At 40.8% G+C, this 21,055-nt stretch overlaps 1 protein-coding gene across 1 annotated transcript in view; it reads right to left on the bottom strand.

Moving 5' to 3' along the window:
- Nucleotides 1–1,140: 1,140 nt before the first annotated feature.
- The window catches only part of SAMD3 (sterile alpha motif domain containing 3), a 41,366-nt gene continuing 21,451 nt past the window's right edge, over nt 1,141–21,055 (bottom strand). The window contains exons 6-10 of the mRNA XM_040599080.1: nt 18,491–18,652; nt 4,118–4,321; nt 3,554–3,725; nt 1,771–1,853; nt 1,141–1,520 (exon numbers count right to left, since the gene is read on the bottom strand). Coding sequence (XP_040455014.1) covers nt 1,236–1,520; nt 1,771–1,853; nt 3,554–3,725; nt 4,118–4,321; nt 18,491–18,652 — 906 coding nt within the window. The 3' untranslated portion in view covers nt 1,141–1,235. The remainder of the gene's footprint in view (nt 1,521–1,770; nt 1,854–3,553; nt 3,726–4,117; nt 4,322–18,490; nt 18,653–21,055) is intronic.

The raw sequence follows: 21,055 nt of genomic DNA, 5'->3' as shown, positions 1-21,055 counted from the left end.
AAAAATCCTGAGACTTTAGCAAGAGTTTGGACATTAAATGCAGCGATCTGCCCTCATGCTGCAGCATCTCCCACTGTCATCCCTGCACTGGAGTCACGCCTGCACAGCCAAGCTTTACCACAGCTTCTGTGGTCTTCCAAGCTGTGTGTTTGAGTGTTAAAGAATTGTGGTGACCACAAATACTGCTTGGCCTACACAGATGTTTTTAGAAATGGTGGGAGGTTGATCTTTTTGGTAAAATGCAGTGTTTTAATAAAAAGCCATTTTGATTTCTAATTAATGCAGTGGGTCGTGTTTGCTGGCTGCTGCTACTGTCCATCACTAGGCACCTGGCGAAAGCTGTGCACTGTCAGGCAGTAACCCCTGGGGTTTCCAGACATGCAGGAGTTAAGAGGAGCATGTTAGGGAGAAAAGGAGGCTGTGGAAGAAGAGAGGAAAGGGCCTCCGATCTGTGTGGGCAGACAGGAGAACCACCATGTGAAGAAAGCTGATCTGTTCTGGAGAACGACTTCAGAAAGAAAATGTGGTGTTTTCTCACCGGCACCAAAGCTGTGGTTACAAATGCACATGGCAGCATCCCAGATAAGTCATTCTTGCTACTTTGAGAGCTCATCTTAGAATCCCTACTTAGCAAATTCAGAATTAATGTTAAAAACAACAACAACAAAGAAAAAAAGAAGAATGTTGCATACATGGAGAAAATAATGAAAACTCAATTCTGAAAATTAAATATCAGGGCCACCATTTTAAAACACAACAATTATTATAGTAGTCTTTCAGTGATCATAATATAATGAAATGATGGTAATAAGTAAATCTTTAATTTGTGCCACTTTAAAACATTAACTGTATTAACATCTGAAGCAGCAAAGTGCTCACGTTAGCTCACAATGTGTTTTTTAAATTCTGACAGTCAAAATATTATTTGAAATTGTCAAATGCTCCATCCATATGGAAAAATAATAAACGACACATGCAGTAATCTAGAAAAGTTTATTGTCTGTAATGTCTCTAGACTGCTTTAGAATTTCCATTTAAAATAACGAAAATGCTTAGGTTTTAATTTTTTTAAAAGTAACGAGTACAATTTAAAAAAGGGGGGGCATTATTAAACATAACTATTACAAATGTACAGACATTTTCACCAGAAAGAATGGCACTGATTTATCTTCACAACAAAGGGATTTATTTTGACAGAATGTCAAATGCTCCCGAGAGGAGCGCTGTGTACGCCATCAGATACTGGGATACTCTGGTGCCTCCAGCCCTCTCTTTACCTGGGTGGGCAGGGATGCTGGGCTCCTCACCTCAAAGACCAGGGACTCCAGGAAGTTCAGCGTCCTGTGGATTCTCTTTGGGCATGGGATATCGAAGACATGAAATGCAGCCACCAGTGCTGCCAGGGCCATTGTGCAGTCATCGAGCTGGGCTAGCTCTTCTCTTTGTACATACAGCGCAAACTCACATGAATTCACATTGAAGGGATTTTTTACTTCCAACACTGGTGTCACCACCTTTACCTAAATTAAAAAGAAAGATCCTTCAAATGATGCCACAGCACTGCTTTGTTGAACGGGTCGGAGAATTCAGTAAACCTAATAACAGTGCTTTGAGTATAGCTCATATTTCTATGAATATTTGCCTTTACCCAAAAGGCGAGCTAATGTCGTCCTTTTCCAGGAACTCAGCTGAGCCACCAAAAGGCCAGGCAATGTGCCCAGGCAGCTGATGCAAGGAAGAGGCCAAGACTACTGGTGCTCTGCCTCCTACCTCCTCGTTCACAGCAGCAAACAGACTGGAATCGTCTCCAAAGACATCCGGCAGGAGTAAACACGCAGCAGTCATTTTCATATCTGTCAAAGACAAGGATTTCTGCTAAATTACAAATGAAAACATTCTGACACTGCAGTATCATCCTGGAAAAGCAGATTGCAGCCTATGTAATAGTTAACAGCTAAGCAGTGTAACTGTTGTTAGGTCCATTTTGGAGAGTAGTTTGTACCACAGTGAAGTTTTAGGCACCTGAGCTGGCAATGGCCATTAGTATTCAAATCATTCATGCACTCTGCTACTGAATAATACAATTAAATTTCTGTCACAATAAGTAAGTAGGCCTTTGGGTTGCTTCTAGTGGAGTTTGCAAGCTGAGTAGTCCTCCTGCCCCCACTGCCCATCCCCAAACGCCTCTCTCCCCAGTAAATCAGATGTCTCCGGGGAGTCCTGTTGCCAGAGGACTCCACGTTGAAGGCTGTGGTACAGTCGGATGCTGCAGGACCTCCTGGCACGTGGTACCTGCTACCCCTCTGGTGCAGCACTTACTGACTGTAACATCTTTTTTGCAAGTCAGACTTCTGGTGTCGTACGTTTCACTGAGCCTAGTTTGTCAGGCGTTTGTTATCCAGGTGCCAGGTCAAGTTGTTTGTGAGAGAAAAACAGGAAAGTAAAGGCTTTGGGACTTTACTAAGGTATGAGTTCAAATCTTTGTGCACATGTTTTATAAGAAAAGGGGAAAGGACAGCACCCGTAGCTTTCTAAGGCCAAAGGTGTGAGTAGAAAGTCCATAAAGGCTTTGAGGATTAGGCTGTTCATCGACACTTTTTAATCCATCGTGAGCCTATTGAGTACTGGTGGGTTTAAGCTTAAAGAAAATCTCAGTATTTTAACCTTTTCTGTTGCTTTTTTAAGAAATAGCCTGGTAATAAAAGGAGTGAAACTGCTGTAGGAAACACACATGTTCATAGTGTGTCACCTTTGATTTGACATCCTGGCATTATGCCTGTTTGATAGAAAATGACAGTCTAAGGAGCACCTCTCACAGAGCCAAGCTCGGGCATAGGCATCGACAGAGCTGCAGTTTGGGAACGGTAACAATTCTAACTGCTTCAAAGGTTTTGTCCCCGCAGAACCGCAATCCCCAGCCTTCTCACACAGAAAGGTGAGCGGCAGCAGGTGCTTGCTCCCTGGCAGCCAGTAAGCCAAACACATCAAGGTATGTGGACCTCGTTGTGTGCCCGTGGTACCTGCTCGCCAGTGGTACCAGTTCCCGTGCTTGTTCCTGCAATGTGGCTCTGCAGAGATGAGGTACTTGAAACACACTTGGTGGTAACTCTTTCTTTTATCTCACTGGGATAAAGACTTTAACCATAGAAACAGTACCTCTTTTTCTAAAGGAAATGATCTCTTTCTTTTTCTGGGACAATTTCTCTTTCTAAACCAGAAAATTAGTCTTCTGCGTGTATTTTTAGAAAATAATAAGCACTCTTCTATGTATCTAGAAATACATAATTCTGTTCATCTAGCAACACTTATTTTAAGGTAGTTACTAACTTTATCAAACCTGCAGTCTTTTATTCAATAGAAAAAAAAGTTCCAATAACTGACTGATTTAATTTTCCTAGTAATTTCTTAGTTTTTATTCCTAATGCTTCCCTATCACTATATATTTTTCAAGCAACCGTGGCATTTAAAAAATGTGTTCGCAATGAAATTGGAGCTAGTTTAGTTATGTAAGAACAAAAGTCTGCTATTCAGAGTGTAGAAGATTTGTACTGACATTTCAGAATGTCTTCCTCTGTGTGCCGCTTCAGATTTTCTTGCAGCATAATGTTAATTGGATTATTCCTCACCACATACAAAGATAATATGTTTTCTGAATAAATCTCCAAAATCTCAACTGTTTTCTTATAAATGTCCATTTGCGTGAGAAGCTGGAACTCCCTAAAAAGCTAAAAGAAAAACAAATATTTGATACTATTGCAATCCTCAAAACCAAAACTGAAAACAACATGAGGTGCACACTTTGAAGATAGGATAAAAGTAGCTCAGTAAAATAAGATTATAAACTGGAGGGGATGGTTTAATTTCTTTTCCAAGCAGGGAAGAAATACATCAGGTAACACCACCATACTTCAAAGAACCCACTAGTGTTGTGTGTGGCATGTTTAACACAGGACTGGTGAATCTTTCAAAGTGAGCTTAGCAGCAAAAATATGAGTTAGATTAATGAGAACAGTGTTGATGGTTACTTCACTGGAAACATCCAGTAAAATATGTGCCCATGGTTGTATCACATCTATAACACAGAATTCGATGTCAGTATTAAAAATAGCTCTGTTACCTGATAAGGGCATTTTAAGAAGGGAAATAGTCTAAGGATGTCTTTTAAAGGTGCCTTATTTCGTATCATCTTTCTCCGTATTTCTATTGTCACATTCATTCTGTTATCCACTTCTTTCCAGTTCCTCTGAGTTTTCATATATTCTTGCTTAAGCCACTTAATATGTACATCCATTGCATTGCCTTCAAGAGGAATAGGTTCTTCCTATCAAGAAATGAAGGACAGAATCATAACAAGTCAGCTAGAGTTTTTATCGGACGTAAACTGTTTGTGTGATTTGAGTGTAGTCAAAGTGTGGTCAAGCTCAGCAGAAAGTACCTGTAGTATGGGTTTAGTACCAGTTCTGTGAGCTCACCCTTATAGTTAATAGTCATATTTAGATCTGCTTTCATATAATACTATCAGCCAAGACTCCCAAACTGAAATTACATATCTGAGGATGTCCATGAAATTCCTGTGCTGTGTCTGGTTTGCCTAATTGTGGTTTATTTGAAATTAGTAGGCAGTTCTAATGATGAGTCAGTATTTAGCAATATTATCTCTGTATTACCAAGATAAATAGTATTTTCTTCTTACTCATACTGGTCCTAAAAGCGGGACAATTAACTTTCACATTTATGCAGCTGAGGTATTTACCCCCAAGAAGACCAGCTGAACTAAGAAAACTCTTAATGCATTTTTTTAATTTAATGCAACTCTTAAGCATCATTTAAGGAGTTTGACTGTTAGTGTTTTCAAAAAGTTATGCTGTACTTTAAGATCGTTAACAGCCTTCTTCGAAACTGTTATTATTGTCCCTGCTGTAATTCCAAACCCAATAATTACTAAGAGGAGGAGTGGCTATCCAAAGCAGTACATCAGTGGCAGTCGCCTAGGGCTTTTTAGCTTCTGTCGGAGGATGCAGTGAATTTGCTCATTGAAACAAGCTGAGACAACATATAGATGCAGAGTTAGTACAGTTACCGCGCTCAGGCTGCATTTACACTGGCTTTTCCTATGCGTATTGTCACCAATGTAGCTGTTGTCTGTGTCAGTGGTGGCCTCTGGGTCAACGCCAGAGGGAGTCAAGACACTTAGTCCTGTTGCCCAGAACATTTAAGATGCAGAGCTGCAAAACACACAACGTCCAAAACTGCTTCACACTGCTCTGTACGTGCAATTAAAACTTTCCAGTCTAATTAACATCCTTTTTTTAAATTGTGCAGGTGGTATTCCGGGAATGGTTGCATAAGGTACACAATTAAAAAACCTGTCTCCCTTCTAGTGTATATCCATGGATTTCAATAGCCATTGGGATCACAGAAGAAAAGAAAAAAAAAGTCCTGCATGCAGGACAGGTACCTAGCATGACCTGGCCCTTGCTAGGATGCTGTATTAGCACAGTCTGCACTCTTTCTAATAGAGGATTTTAGTCTTAATTGTATTGCAACAGGAGTGTTTGTGACCAGCTTGAGCAGGCATTCCTGTCCTCGCTGCGCAGGAACAGAGTTGGTGGGTCAAGACAAATTAGTCCCATACTCTACCCGTCTGAGAAGAGTGCTGGGAAGAAGTATAAAGTAAGGATGAGCGTGTAGTGGTACTTCCCTTGAGTTCTGTCAAGACTCCACTGAACTGAAGTTCATTGACTGCCAAGGATTATGTCTTTATATTTAACAGCCTTCAGTAGATTTTCTCCTTCCATTGTTTCTCCCAGTCACTTTTCCAGCTCTCATAAAATCATACCTCCCATAACATCCTGCGTTAAATTTGACACTTTAACTATGCATTGTCAGAAGAAATTCAATTTTTTCGTGCTTTCTCCTGCTGCTTCAGCCTTCTAATTATTGTACAGGATTCAAAACCTATTCACCATCTCCTTGCCACTGTAGTTTTATAGCTATGTCATATTCTGTCCTCAGCCATCTCTTTTTCCAGCCAAGACCGTCCTAAGCTATTTAATCATTCCATATATAAAAGCTGATCCATACTTTCAATTATCATTGTTATTTTCATTGCATATTTTCTAATGTCACTACAGCCTTTATGAAATGGGCACAGTAAACCTTAAAAATACTAGTTGAAATGCAGGGACACGACAAGTACATACAATAAAATAATGTGCTCCCTTTTTGTTTCTTTCTTCAATAATTCTGAGCATTCAATATACATTTTGGATTACTGCTTAGCATTGTCCCCATTTTTTTTTAGCATAACATAAAAATATAATTTGTGAATGGTACTAGTAAGCTCAGAGCCCATCACTTTAATTGTTAGGACTGGGTTTTCTCCTTGTGCCTCGTTTTTCATCTATCACTATTGAATTTTACCTGCTGGTTTTTTTGGCCCATCACTGAGTAGCATGGGGTCCTTCTGCAATTCTTCAGTCCGTCTTTGTCTTTAGTACCCTTAGCATCACCAGATGTGGTCAGCCAATGATTCTCCTTTTTCCACGTCATTTAGAAATACATTGAATGGCATAAACTAAGCATTAATAATCTTTTCAACTGTAAACCCCAACTATTTCTGCCTTGCCTTCTTTGTTCTATCTTAACTGTTTATCCACGCAAGGACCTTCCTGCTTATCCCCTCAGATTATATCCTGTAAAAGCCTTTGAAAGGCATCTGGTGAAATTTCTGAAGTTAAACTATGTCAGCTGGATTTCCTGTGTCCTCAGGGTTGTTGAATACTTCAAAGAACTAATGAATTTATGAAAAATTACTTCTGTTTACCAAAACTTTGTTGATTCCTTCCCAATGTGTTCATCTCTTGGGTCTGCATTACAGTTCTTGCCAATTTGGCCAGTAAAGAGAGGTTTCTTGGTCAGTATGTTCCCTAGCTCTCTCCTGAAACTCTGGAAACTGGCATCAAATTAGCTACCTCAAATTTTCTAGTGCCATGTTTCATGAGACAAATTGCACATCACAGAAAATTACCTATTTTATCCCTGGACACGTCTGAAAATTTTGCACAAATACTCGGTCCTGGGAACGTGTTAGTATATGATTCTGTAACCTCTTTACTGGCACGCCAATCTGAGACAGATGCCCTGGTGCTGCCTGTGAAGAATGGTCCCAGTAACGTGATCACCTGAACTCCTTTTCTGAGAATCCTTGCAAAGTCTGTTTAGTTTTTCTGGTATGGCTTTATATTCTGCAAGCCCTCCTGCACCTAGAGAGTGCACCCTGAGCACTCCTGTCCTTCAGCAGCATCAGGCTTTTCCTGCTTCTCACCTGGTTGAAAAAGCCTTTGTAAGCAGTGCAGAAAAGGCAGAAAACCACAAAAAAATTCTGTGCAAATCTCCAGCAGGTTGCTCACAGTCATCAAAGCACTGTTTTGCTGCTAGCGTGTCATCTCTGCAAGCTCCCCGCATCAGTGTTTGGTGGGTTTTGATATCTATTTTTTATCGGTAACAGACTTTGAATACCATTCTAGTATTCATACAGCCCCACGTGGGCCGTTCAGCTGCACCTTAACCTGCTCACACTTGCAGTAAGTTGGAAGGACTGTCTCTTGATTCAGCACGACCACTGCACAAAACCAGGGGCTGGTCCATTCTTGTCATCTCAAGCACACTTTCTCACACATGCACACACACACACACACACACACACTTGGGCAATTGTTCATGGCTTTTTAGTTACATTTATGTTTTTTACTCTGGGCAAGAGCTAGTTTGAAGCCTCTGGCTCCAAACAGCTCCATTACTACTGGCTTCTCCTGTGGGTCTGTTTCCAAGCCTCCTGCCTGTAGAGCAGGAGCTTCTTCAGCTACCTGACATGGAGCACAGCAGCTTATTTCGAGAAGAGCTGTCACCTTCAGTGCCTTACTTGCAGAGGCAGAACAGCAAAACAAACTCAACCCAGTGTGCCGTGACCACAGACAAACTGACAGGGTTGCTTAGAAACAGTGAGAAGAACAAGTTGCGACCTTTACTCCAGCTTATCTTCATCTCCCTTGTCAAGGCAAACACCTCTGGCGTTGATGGACTTTTCATGTAGTCAGCTCTGTCCTCAAGAACTAGTTTAGCTAGTGACATTACTAATTACCTAAATGAGACCATCTGACATTTTTGTAAGCACCAATGGCAAGCTACCAGTAGAAATATGGCAGTAGTACAAGGAAGAATTGCTGTCATACCTATCTACGGGGGGGAAAAAAAGTGATGGAAAGCCAAACTTTGTTGTTTAAGTCATCCACTACATATGAGTAACATAAGCAGAAGTCAGTGTTAGGACTGGGTTTCTTACAGTATTCAGCTTGCTTAGAACAATTGCCATCTGTAACCTTTCCATCTTTTTAAGCTGTACTTCTAGGCTGAAGAAAGGTAGTTCTGAACTTTAAGATCTTTAACATAGGTTGTTTAAACTAGTAGTCTATGTAATAGATATATGTAGCCAGCCATAAAACACATTATAAAACTTCAGTCAAGTAATAGAGCTCCAGAAATGTACCAGATCTGTAGTAGCAGTGTTTGGATACCAATTAATGAGAGTTCTCAACTGGCCTTAATAAGCCAGTGCTGCTGTTTCAGAGATTACTTCTTGTTTAGTAAAGTGCAGTGGAAACAACAAATAATGTTTATGTACCTTGAGGATGGGCAATGGTAAGTATGATGTAAAACACTTGGGATGTTGTAAAACAATGCTGCACATGCAGTGAAAGAGCAAGTGAGTACTGAGTTCTAGGGTTGGCATTAGCAACCCAAGTTGCTATGATTTTGGGGACTCCTGGACTATATACAGTGGCAGGCCTGTGCCTTTTATATCTAAACACTTCATTTTGTGTCTGGACAGTGTCATTCCTGCTGGGGAATACAATCACTATACTGTAGCATATAGCGCTATGTAAACACCGATCAACTGATAATTGGGAGGACAGATTTACTGCATCATTGTGTATTTCTAATTCCAACTGGTTTGGTGCAAGTGGGGCGTGTTTGTCAGTCAAGAACAGAACAGAGCAATGGGACCTCACCGGCACGGTAAGTTGAACGGCAGTGACTGACTTTAGCAGAACCAGTGTGGAGATGGAGAATAGTGACTTTAGGTGTTTGTGGATGAATAGCTGTTTTCAGTCAACCTAGCTGAAAATCTAAAGGGCAAAACCATTCTGATTTACGTTGTTTGTTATTTCTAAGCATAGTTTCATTGAAATAAAATCTGAATATCTTTGATAGAGCAGGAAATATTGGCACCGCTTGAATTTTACACAAATTATTTTTGACCTTGGGATTTATTAGCGTCTAATATCACAAAAGGGTTTGCTTTTATTAAAAAATTACAAAATACCATGCTTGCAGCAGAATGTGTTCAGTATGTAACTGGCTTGATAACTCAATTTCCATTTTCTTCAGCCCTTCTCCCTATTTTGCAAATTTGCCTTCTTTCTAGTAAAGCGCAGTGAATTGATATTAACTTAGTCACACCTAAATGCAGGATTCACTTAAAATATTTTCATTTTTTCCTTTTAGTTTTTAGTTTGTAAACAAGTTGATTTTTAAGGTCAGTGGAAATATAACCGAGAGCTGGCTTTCTTTTGGAGAAAAGAAGTTACCTCAGTGGGACATCATTTTGCAAAGTATTTTAAACTTTATTGGAGAATTATTCCAAGTGTGATTTAAAATCTTCTGTAGTTATCTTTAACATTGCTGGTATGAACAGTAAGAATCTGGGGAAGGCTGGCTACTGAACAAGTCCATCAGCCTGTCACATGCCAATTTAGAGAAGATTCTAGATGCAACAAAGCTAGTTACAGCACAGCAGTATTCCAGTAAAATGTTGACAATAATGTTAAAGCTCAGTTACTTCAATGTTGTGGAAATGCAATCCTATCTAGATGGAAGCCAAACCTGTCTCAATGTCTGAAGAAAAGAAGCCAAAGCTAACCGTTCAGCGTATATGCAGGACAGAACTAAGAGCCTCTTTAAATGAGGGATCTTTTATTCTTGAGGCCAGCCAAACTCCTCTGGCCAGACTTTCAATTGTGTCGCTGTTAATATCCATTTCCCTTGCACCAATAAGGATAATGTTAATTGGTGATCTTTAGTTATTTTTGTATATAGAATTTTGTCTTATTTAGCAATGCATGTACTTCATTAGTAATGTAAAGAATTTACATTCTTTTTAAATAATAGAAGTAAATCTGGAACAAATGAGAATTTACTGCAATGCTTTAAAAAAGCAAGCTGACTTTTTGTCACAAGCTCAAGAGAAATACAGCAGAAAAAAAAAAAAAAAGATTCAAAAAGGTGCAGAAAGGAAGTTGATGAGGTAAGAAAAGCATATCCAGTAGCTGTGTGTCAGTGTAATGCAGACCTTGCCTGAGGGGCCGTCCTGCCAAGGCTCTTAGCCCTTCTCTTGGATTCACAGGTGATGAGTGACAGCAATAGGGGAGCCCATTCCTCAGCATCCAGGCCTGCCTCTGCCCTTATCTTCTTGGCATCTCAGGTATCTGTGACTAAAGCCACTAGATCTAGGAGCCATGCAGATTTCAGGGCTCTTTACCCATGCTCCAGATGCCTTTTGACAGTGACCCCCAGTCGATATTCAGAGTTCTACTTGGAAACATATGCAAGTGTTAAGATGCTCAGAGTAACAAAAAGTAAGAAAACATACATACATAAACCAACCAGACTCCAAATCCTTCATGTCTCCCATTTCCTGAAGCAAGAGGATAGTCATTTGGTTGGAGACAGGCTTTTAAATACACGCCCAATTCTTTAATGTCCTTTTGATGGATCTTGATTTTTCCCCATATTCCTGTGAAAAGCCCCAGCTTGCAGGGCACTTATATGAGTCAGTGCCACAGCCAAGGAAGTGAAGCTGCTACATCTCTTTGTGGGGAGGAAGGGAGCAATTCTTATGCATGATGTGCATCTCCAAGGTCTAAGCTTTCAGTTACTGTTGAAAGCCAGCATCATAAATCCCAGAAGTCATTAATGTCAACACCAAAGTAACATGACTGCCTAATCACAGAGTGATGAAAGCTCCTCTGGTGAGGACAGCAGGCACCTCTTGCTCTTTACAAGCGTTTACACCAGTTCCTGAATGGTAAATGTAGCCTAGCAGTTGCTAACAATAAAGATCAAGATCCCTTTTTTTAAGAATGCCAACATGACCTACTGACTCCCTGGTTTGATACAGTGAATTCAAATAGGACCAGTAGAGTTAAAGGGATGGATATGAGGATGCTGCAGTGCATGCTGTTGATCTGCTCACTGCTAACCTTGGATTCAGGTTCCTCATCTGGGATGATTTGGGAATATACCTTTGAGGGAATTCCTTTGGATGGAGAATAATCTGCTTGCTGGAAAGGTAGAAACCATGCAATGGTAATGAGAACCATCTCCTGGAACAGCAGTGCCACACAAATTCAGTGGTGCCAGCACTGAGTGGGAGCTCCTTTTACATCATACTTTGGGACTGGGTTGCTGATGAGTTGCAGTTTCGGTACAGCTGTTGTATTGCTTTTCATTATTGCTGCCCTTGTCAGCTCCCAGAAGCAGCTAATAATATTTCCTTTGAAAGAATATTTCAAATTTTCCTTGCTAGATGCTGAGACATACCCCAACTGATGTTATTGCTTAGAGCGTTGCAGCTGCTAACACTTCTTGATTGCTGAGTCTACCTGCATCAGAGTTAGCATCAATGCTTAAGGAATTTACGCAAGAAAGCCTGATAGCAGCAGTTTCAGTGGTTTCTCTGTGTCTAATTGAAGAATATGATGCTTGCATACTCACACTGGGATTATGGTGGGACCTTTGTTTGGGATAATCTTTTCCATTAATTGGGTTTTGTAACTTCTTCATGTTAAGAAACAGGTTTCACAGGTAGCTAAGTGAGCATAATCTTAATCTCATGTCTTGATTTTTGAATACTGAAAAGTCTTGCTATTTTGTCTGGATTATGTACAGACACAAGGCATCATAAAAACAGAGTGCACAGAACAGTTTTTAATACCACTACTTTAACGGACAGCCTTTTTATCTGTGGTGACTTTCATGTTCATCATAATGACATTTCTTATGCTGAACACTGGGGCATTTTATATCAGGAGGAATGCTCAAACCAGGCTATGACCACCAGAAAGCGGAGATTTGCTCAAAATAATTCAAAACACCCCAGACTGATCTGGAACAAGTCTGAACCTGAAAGGCGGGCAGCAAGCTGGACACTGCTCAGGGCCCATCTTGTCCCAGAGGGTGGGAGAGAACTGAGAATGCATCACAGCTGTGCCACCCCTCGTGTCCAAACCCTGAGCACAAAGACAGGTGACCCAGCACAGGCAGACTGCTTTCATGCAAAATGAGCATGTAACCTACTGCAGGAGCCACGCTGACTTGTACTCAAATGAGATGTTTAATTAAAGCAGGCTCTGCTTTAATTACACATAATCACCCTTTTGAGCCAGGCAGAGACTTTCAGAGCTAGACTCACATGCCAATGCTAACTGCAAACTTTTGAAGCCGCGTAAGTCAGTTTATTTCTGATCACAACTGCTTTCTGATTCGTAAGCTGGCAAATACACTGCATAAGCAAATGGGTGAAATCTGTTTTCGTCTACCAAGGGACAACTGTATTCCATATTTTATGTTAACTCACAGAACAATGGAGGTAGTGAGTGACATAAATAAGAAGGTGAAGTGTAAGATGTATATCAGGATTTTGTGTTTAAAGTTTTTACTTTGACTCGAAAGTATTTTAAAATATGAGGCAAGCAATACCACACACTATGCATGCACATCAAAATTTTGGTGGAAAAAATCACAGTACAAAAGTACAGCCACTGAATGATCATTTGTATATGCATGCTCACATTCTGGCTGTGCAGACATTCAAGCACTTGATTTGGAAGCTTTTAATCTTAGAGGAAAAGGGTCTATCACCCCTGCTTCATCTGTGTATAGCATTCACAGTATAGATGGTACCTAATGCTGTACCTGCCAGTAGGGCCCCTCAAACACAAGGCTGAGCCAAGTTTCTGCATCTCATGCACAAGCTGTTCATCTTTTGAGAGTTTTCCAGATGTTTGATTCATTTGGTTTCCTTTTTCCCTTGCACATGCTTTCTTTTCTTCTCATCCTCCCTTTTCTCCAGCCATTGCCTCCCAAATCCTATTCTCTCCACACTCACTGAAACACTGTTTTAAGTTTCTAACTCCTGCAGTGGCATAATCTCATTGACAAACCTGATGTCAGTTATCACCTCAAAGAAAACCATATCTCTAGGAATTGTCTAACTTGTGTAATTTGCCTAATTTGAGGTAAAAGAAACTCCAGCACACAGGGTAGACATCAGTCAATCCTGGGTCCTTCTTTCATCAGAAAAGAGTCTCTAGATCATGATGAGCATAAAGCCAATGAAATAAACTTCTGTGAAGCACCCAAAAGCAGCAACTTTTCCATCACCATTTTTATCATTGCTGTTAGCCCTAAGACCACCCCCAGAGGCTCAAGCAGACTCCCAGTTCTGGTATCAGTATGACTTTGGCAAAAGGTTGCACAGGCTGAGGAAAGGTAAAGGCAAAAGAGAGGATGGATCATCTGCTTCACCCCATTAAATGCCTGGCTTCCTTCCATCAACAATCAGCTTCCTCATGTTGGTTGGTTCAGGGACCGTCTTCTACACCTGCCCTGAACCAGGTACTTTGTGCAGGTTAAGCCTTCCAGACCTCATCATTACATCTGGCTCTGGGTACCCAAGGTGATCTTAATATGGATTTTGGCCAAACTCAGGAAGCCCATCACACAGCTTTTCAACAGTCCTCCTCCTGTTTAAAGCCAGAAGGCCCTTCCACTCTCTCTAAGACAAGAACTCTCTCTGAGCCTCATTAGTTAAGGGGAAACCTTGGCCTTACAGCAAGGATGTTCTCACCAGCTTCACTGCTCTGGTACTACATGATACCACCAAAGAAAGCATTCACGGTCCCCAGCTTCTACCTGGATGCCTCTTAGGCCAGATGTCTCCAATTTTCATCTGGTCCTCTTGGCTGAGGATTTGCATATTTTCCATGTCAACATTCGTACTTATCTTCTCTGTACAGGAATAACATCAGCAGATGTCCAAGGTCATGAGTTTAAGTTTCTGCAGAATCCTTCCACTTCTCCCAGTCTAAGTAATCACCAGAACATTTCTTATCTCTATCCTATAGACATAGAAAGGAGATGGCCTGCTGGTGCCCCCTTTATAAATTGTTTTCATTACGCTATTTCCAGCTCTGCTGGGTGTGACAAATATTCCCAGTTATCTGCAAACATCTACAGTCTTAACTGACATCTTGTCAGAGCCTATTTCTCCTTTTCACACCTAACTTCAAATTTACTTGTGTGACAACTCCAGAGCAACCCTGATGATCTCATATACGAACTGTCATAGGATGTAAGAAATTGGAGGCAGAAGGACAACTGTACTCCCTCCACTTCTAAGATTATGAACTATTAAAATTCTTCTAGCCTGTTATATGCCCTTCAAATTCAGGTAACTTAAGATCTCCTTGGATAGTCCCTTTGCTGACAAGTTTTCTCATACAACGGCTGGAATGGATTGAAGGAGCTTGATTCAGTTGCATAAATGTAGCTATGTAGTGGCTTTTGAGATGTCATAAGGGTATCACAGAAGTCTCTGAAAGCAGGGAAATATGACACAAGACCTACGGGAGACCCACACCCTTCTGCATTGACTGATGGAGCCATGCAGGATATCTGTGGGCATTCTTGTGTCTGTATTCAGCTAACTGAATTGGCTGTGAAGTCATACTTTCCATGGACAGCACTGCTCAAGACTGACCTGACAAGATTTCAAAAGTTTTGAAGTCTTAAAGTTCTGAAAGGGACAATTTGCTCTTTGGTCACCACCCCTGTGATGACTAAGGTAACATTTGAATCACATGCTTTCATCATATGGAATCCAATCACCAGCTCTAACTGCACTTGCCTTTTGCCTTTCGATAAATCCTCCAGCCAAAGATGCACACCGAGAGTGCTCTACCTTTCTATCCCTTCTGGCTCCCCCAAGTCTATGGCCCCTCCTGTTACAACTAGCAAGAGGTGGTTTCTCTCATAGCCTGAAGGACCATAAGCCAAATAATTCCTTAGGGAAGAGAAAGAGGTTTATGGTGCCATTTTGTTGCTAAAAAACCCCAAACCAAACAAACAAGGAGATCAATGAGAACATGCCACCGGATGGCTGCCTTAGCAGTAATCCAACCCTGGCTTCAGAGGGAAGACTGGCTTGCCTTTCTTCTTTATTTTTATGGTGTGATGACCCCTTTCGTGGAAAGTATATTCCATTTGCAGCAGATGAAGGTCATTATCATTACAAAGAACTCCCTCTTGGATTACTGCTGCTCCAGGATATTTGCCTGACTGTGGAAAACGGCAGAGGAGGACTCTCACTCCATAGCCAGAAAACCTGTTAATTAAGGAGGTTTTCCTGATCAGGTTCTGAATATCCCTCAGACACAGAGGCTTATATTAAAGTCTATGTCAAGCACAGTCCAAGCCTCTTTGCAATCACGGCTCAACCTGGTGGTCATAAGGATCACCACTTTAAGGGAAACCTCCTTCAGTAACAGACACCTCCAGCATGGGTTTATGTGCTTACCTACCACCATTTTACAGCCCTGCACTTGTTCAAGGCCTTTCCCGTGATGCTAGCCACTCTAAAATGAGTATAGTGTTCGGTCTTCCTTGAATGTAATGCTATGTAATGAGGAATACATCATCATATGTTTTAAAGAAACCGGAGGAGAAAGCCAGATGCTGCATCTGGAAGCAATGCCTTGCATGGGAGGCCACGTAATGCTTGTGCTGTGTTTGGAGGAGGAATGCCTGCTGGCAGGTAACGGGGCTTGGACAGACCATGGGGCAGACATCATCTTCGGCTCTGAGCACACCCCAGAACATCACAGAAAGCTTGTCCTGGCAAGCAGCTGGGTTTTTACACGATAAAGTAGAAAGAGTGGTTAAGGATTTTACTATTAGTAGTAATAGCTTTGTTACTCTCTTTATATAAGAACAAATACCAGATATACCGGTGAGGGACTTCTTATTAGTAAATAATCTTTTTATCAGTTTCATGCCATTAACAATCCAAGATTATACTGACACAAAGCACATTTGGCGGAGTTACATCTTATGACTATTTAGAAACTAAAGCTCAATATGTAAGTCAGCTGTGTGGCTGGTAAGTAGGTCAGCTGTTAGGAACAGATGTACTTTTTCATCTGCACCGCTTCCCAGTTGGCTTCAACCTATAATGCCCTGAACGTCCTACTCTGCCTATCTAAGGGAGAGTGTGGTGACACAAAGGGGCTAGGAATCCTTCACTGATTGTTCTCCACAGGTCTCCTTAACCTGGAATTAATTTCCAACACTTTTACCTTAAATAATCGTGATGTGTTGGCTTCTAGTCCGCACAAGGCTGAGCTGTTCTTCCAGACCTGGAAAATGGATGAAGGCAGGGGCATCTGACTGATGATAATTTGAATATCCTTTGGTTTTGCCTGTGGTATTGGCTTCTAGACCAAGTATTTATTCTTCTGAGGCTAAGACTCTTTATTAAGCATTTTAAATTTATCACAAAGTAAGTAGTGCCAAGGACTGGCAGAAAGGTGCCTTTATGTGTGTCCCTAAATACACAGATAAAAAACCTCCATGCTGCATTTGTTTAAAAGAATATTAAACAAACATCTTGTTCAGCTGTGCATATTTGTAGTGACAGAATTTAGGACCTCAGAGTCAGACACACCTGCTTTTAATGTAGAAACACATTTAAACCTGAGAAAGTTATGATTCGTTCAGTTTTATGGGGCTCATTCTTAAGACTTAATAGGCTCCACAAGTGTTAATTCTTGCATTTATATTTCTATATTATTTATATATATATATATGTGTGTGTGTGTGTGTGTGTGTGTTCAGGATACAGGAAAAACGAGAGAAAGGAAGGAAAAGTTGTTTAGGGATACTTTGCATCCTCTTGCCTTCTTCCAGTTTAACCCTTATTTGCTTATAACATTAAGGTTAGCAGAAAATGCCTAGGGCCTTAGAAAAGATAGAAAATAATTTCTCCTTCTTTAATTTCTAAAGCAAACAAGGAATGACTAGTGAGGTCCTTTGGTAATGTAGTTAAAAAGAGGGGTGATTCCTAGTTTACAGACACACAGCACAGTGCAGTTAGACATTCTCTATAGAAAAATAAAGTTGATCACACAGTCCCTACAGGATCACTGCAAAGCCCTTCCCAGCTAGCTGATGTGACAAAAACAACCCGTATTTGCCCTTCCAAGCATTAGCAGATAAAGGATGGCTAACTCTTAATGCATGCCCAAAACCAGACGCCTGTCATTTCTCCTTTACTGCATGCAAGACTGTTTATTGTTTTGCACCCAAATGAAAGGTTTCTTACTTCACACATTTTGCAAACCTTTCAAATAAAGCGGGCAAAAAGAGGGAAGTTTATTCCTGCACACGTTAATCAAAAAAGGATAAACAGAAATTACAGAAGCTTCTGAAAAAACCCAACACAAACAAACCACAAAACCAAAAAAACCCAAAAGTTTTGGGTAGAAAACTATAGCTTCCTTCAAACACAAGGGCGATGCGTGCAGAAATGCATCCAGTTAACCACTCTAAATACATGTGTCTCGTAAAGAGCAGGATGGACATGTGTAAACTAAAGTCAAATATCTGCTTACCTATCTTCTTTATCACATTCTTACAGTTGTTTAAATTTTACCACATTTTAATTGCAGTACAAGGAAGTGTAAGGAGCATTGGCAAAGCATAACTGGAACCTTAATGTATTTATGAAAGCGTATAAATTAATTAGTATGCTTCAAACATTTACTGTGCAGTGTTAGCTCTGAATTCTCTAACTAAAGGGATATGCAGCAACTGCACACATACATTCATAAGCATCCCTATGTATATCACACATCAACGTAAACAGCTTTTATATAACAAAGTGCAATGCGACAGTAGGATATGGCCACTTGCTGCCAGCTCAAATACCACTTTGCATTCTTATTTGTACAGGGATTTCAGCTCTTAGACATAAACCTCTATCATTTTTCACTCTAATTGGAGGTGTATTATCTAAAGCAGAATGGGAACACTGCATTTAAAAAAAACCCAGAACTTTCTGTCCAGTTGGCAACAACTCTAAATGGCAACAAATGTGCAAGGCACCAGTATTGCGTTTAGCTCTGCTGTTGCTACTTAGGTCTCTGAAAACGGAAAGCAAGTCAAGGGTCTGGCTATAGGACAAACTATATAAAATGAGTTTAAATAGGATGAGATCACCTTGTTCTCCTTTTTACTGGCTGGCAGCCTTACTGTCAGCAGAGGAGCTGAAAGACACAGAACTCAGTTAAGCACCAAAACCCCTTACCTCTACCTGCAGCTGGACATCATCAGGTTTGTTTTCAGCAAATGAAGATCTCCTGGTCTGTCCTCGCCTGTGGCCAAACTTGCATTTGTTCCTCAGGACTTGCTCATCATCTTCAATGGGTCTCCGCACATACTTGAAACGATCTTTAAGGGCCCGTTTCCATAGCAGCTGCATGAAGGGGGCGGGGGGGGAATAAATCTGTCATTACCAGTATTTTTTATCAAGAATTTGCCCCATTCCTAAAACAGGTCATTTTTTTTTATCTAGCTCTACTTTATAAAAAACTGTTTGCCAATAACAGAAAAAGACTCATAGGGCAGCATCAGCATACTGGTGGTTTCAGGACTGAATGAAACATAAGCACCTGTAGTATGTGACTCTATGGCAACTAAACGGTGGGGCTGCTGGCACAGCTGTAGTCCATTAAGGATGACAGCAATTAACCCTAAGGGTTAGATTTAGCCAATATAACTAGGGATGCAGTTGAAACCACAGTTTGCTTTCCTTTCCTCATCTCTTACTTTGGGATGCTCCAGTCATGACATCAGGTCATGAAACTACCCATGAATCAGATCAGCTCACTAATGCCACAGAAAACTAATGTTTGGGGGTGGGTTTGGGTTTTTTTTTTTCCCCTGAGTGGAATATTTTTCCTCTGCTTCTGACAGCCTCTGATGGGTTGTGCAGTTGTATGATTGTAATATCTAACATAAGGGAGTGGGAAAGACACAGTGGGATACTCCCTTTTGCAGGGAACCTACAGTTACACTGCATCAAGTCTATTAAACTGAACTCAAAACTGCTGAATTAAGAGGATCGTTTCAGTAGACACTAGTGTTTGTAAGACTCTTCAAGGTATGTAAATTGCAACTTAAAGGTAGTTCTGCACTGCATGTGGATGCAGCCCTTGTTTAATGGAACCATCCATCACTCTGGCAGCCAAAGATGGAGTTTATATGGTCCCACTGCTTCTATCACACTCACATCTTTTTTTACTTGGGTGCTGAAAAGTCATTTCTGAAAATTGTATGAACAGCAACTTATTCGTGCATCCTTACGGACAGATGGTTGTTTACCTGCAGTCCCCAGCTCAGCATCCCACGGCAGGACCCATCCGTGCTAACTAACCATTGACAAGTGGGGAAGCAATTACTAATCAAACGCCATTAAAAAAGTCTGCAGGCAAAACCTGCAGTTGTGAATACTGAAAATGTTTTGCCAGATCCTCAAAAGCAAATAAATTCTTGTTCCGGTTATTGAGGGGGTTTCAACTGTCAGAGGGAATAAAAATTAGTCAGAAAAGTGACTGCAAATGACAGGATGTGGCAAGAGAGATTCAAATAGCTGTTACCTCATTTTCCAGAATTGACTCCAGTACTACACTTACTCAATACTGCACTCAAGCCTGTACTCCCTGACATACTAAACCACAATATAAACAGAAGAATGATTACTCCAGATTTCTTACCAAAATGGTGTCCTTTATTAGTCAAGGTCATATGACTTTAAGGGCTAACTTTGGTGTGAACCAGAATTCAGTAAAAATAGACTAAGTGGTATAGCATCTGTCTTCACAGCAGCCTGACATGCCTGCCTTTCTCACCCGCAGGATATGGATAGGAGGGTCTCTTACAGAGACACTGATGAAGGTAGCATGACCTTGCCTTTCTCCTGCTGAACATATTGCTCCCAACCCGCTAGGGTACTAGCTGACTTACAGGCCCTCAAGCCTAAAAGCAAGACTTCTGTGAATGGTGAAAAATGATGGTGGAAGAGCTATGAGAACACAGCCCCTGTAGCAGCTACCTCAGCTCTTCTCAAGCAGACCTGGGCCAGCCAGGGGAGGTGTGCCTTTCCTGGGGGACACCTTCTGCCACCCACCTGCAGGCCCTTAAAGAAGTATCTTCTCAGCACCAGTAACGCTTGAACATTGAGAACTGGCAAGAAAACAAATCCATCTGTATTTCTAGTATGTAAACTTCAGACTTGGGATTGGAGTTACATTGTCACCAATCTAAACATAACAATTAGACACAGAGCACAACTGCTCCCCCAGCCTCCTCACAAGGCATATTTACAGCTTCAATTTGAGTATCACACCAGCACTGCTTTCAAAAGCAGTAAGGTAACTACATGCCTTGCAAATCCCACTTGTTATCTGCCTGAGAGATTAAGGTTCCCAAATAAGTTTACAATTCTGGCCCTATGCATTTACATCTTGATGCAAATACCCCAGTGTTATATGCCTAGCAAAATTTATTTGGAATATGGTCATTTTAAGGCTGTTGAGAAACAAGCAAACAAAAACCTTAGCTTAATGCTTCCCTGAAGTGTTCAACAGATGTTAAAATATTTCAAAACATGATAAGCCCAGAATATATTAGCAGTTGACAATTTAAATCTCCCCTTAGTTGAGTTTTGCACAGTTTCTTTCTTTTGAAAACCTTTGTTTGGCTAGAAGATATTTTTGCTTTTTCTTCCACATGAAAGAATATGCTGACACCTATACAGAGCTTTAAATATCCCTCAAAGTTCAAAACATTCAGCTGTTTCATATCCCTGTCCTCAGAT

This window comes from Falco naumanni, chromosome 6 (assembly GCF_017639655.2).
Source record: "Falco naumanni isolate bFalNau1 chromosome 6, bFalNau1.pat, whole genome shotgun sequence".
In the NCBI taxonomy this organism is placed as follows: domain Eukaryota; kingdom Metazoa; phylum Chordata; class Aves; order Falconiformes; family Falconidae; genus Falco; species Falco naumanni.
Note: the sequence above shows the minus strand (reverse complement) of the source record. Positions and strands in the feature narration are given on the sequence as shown.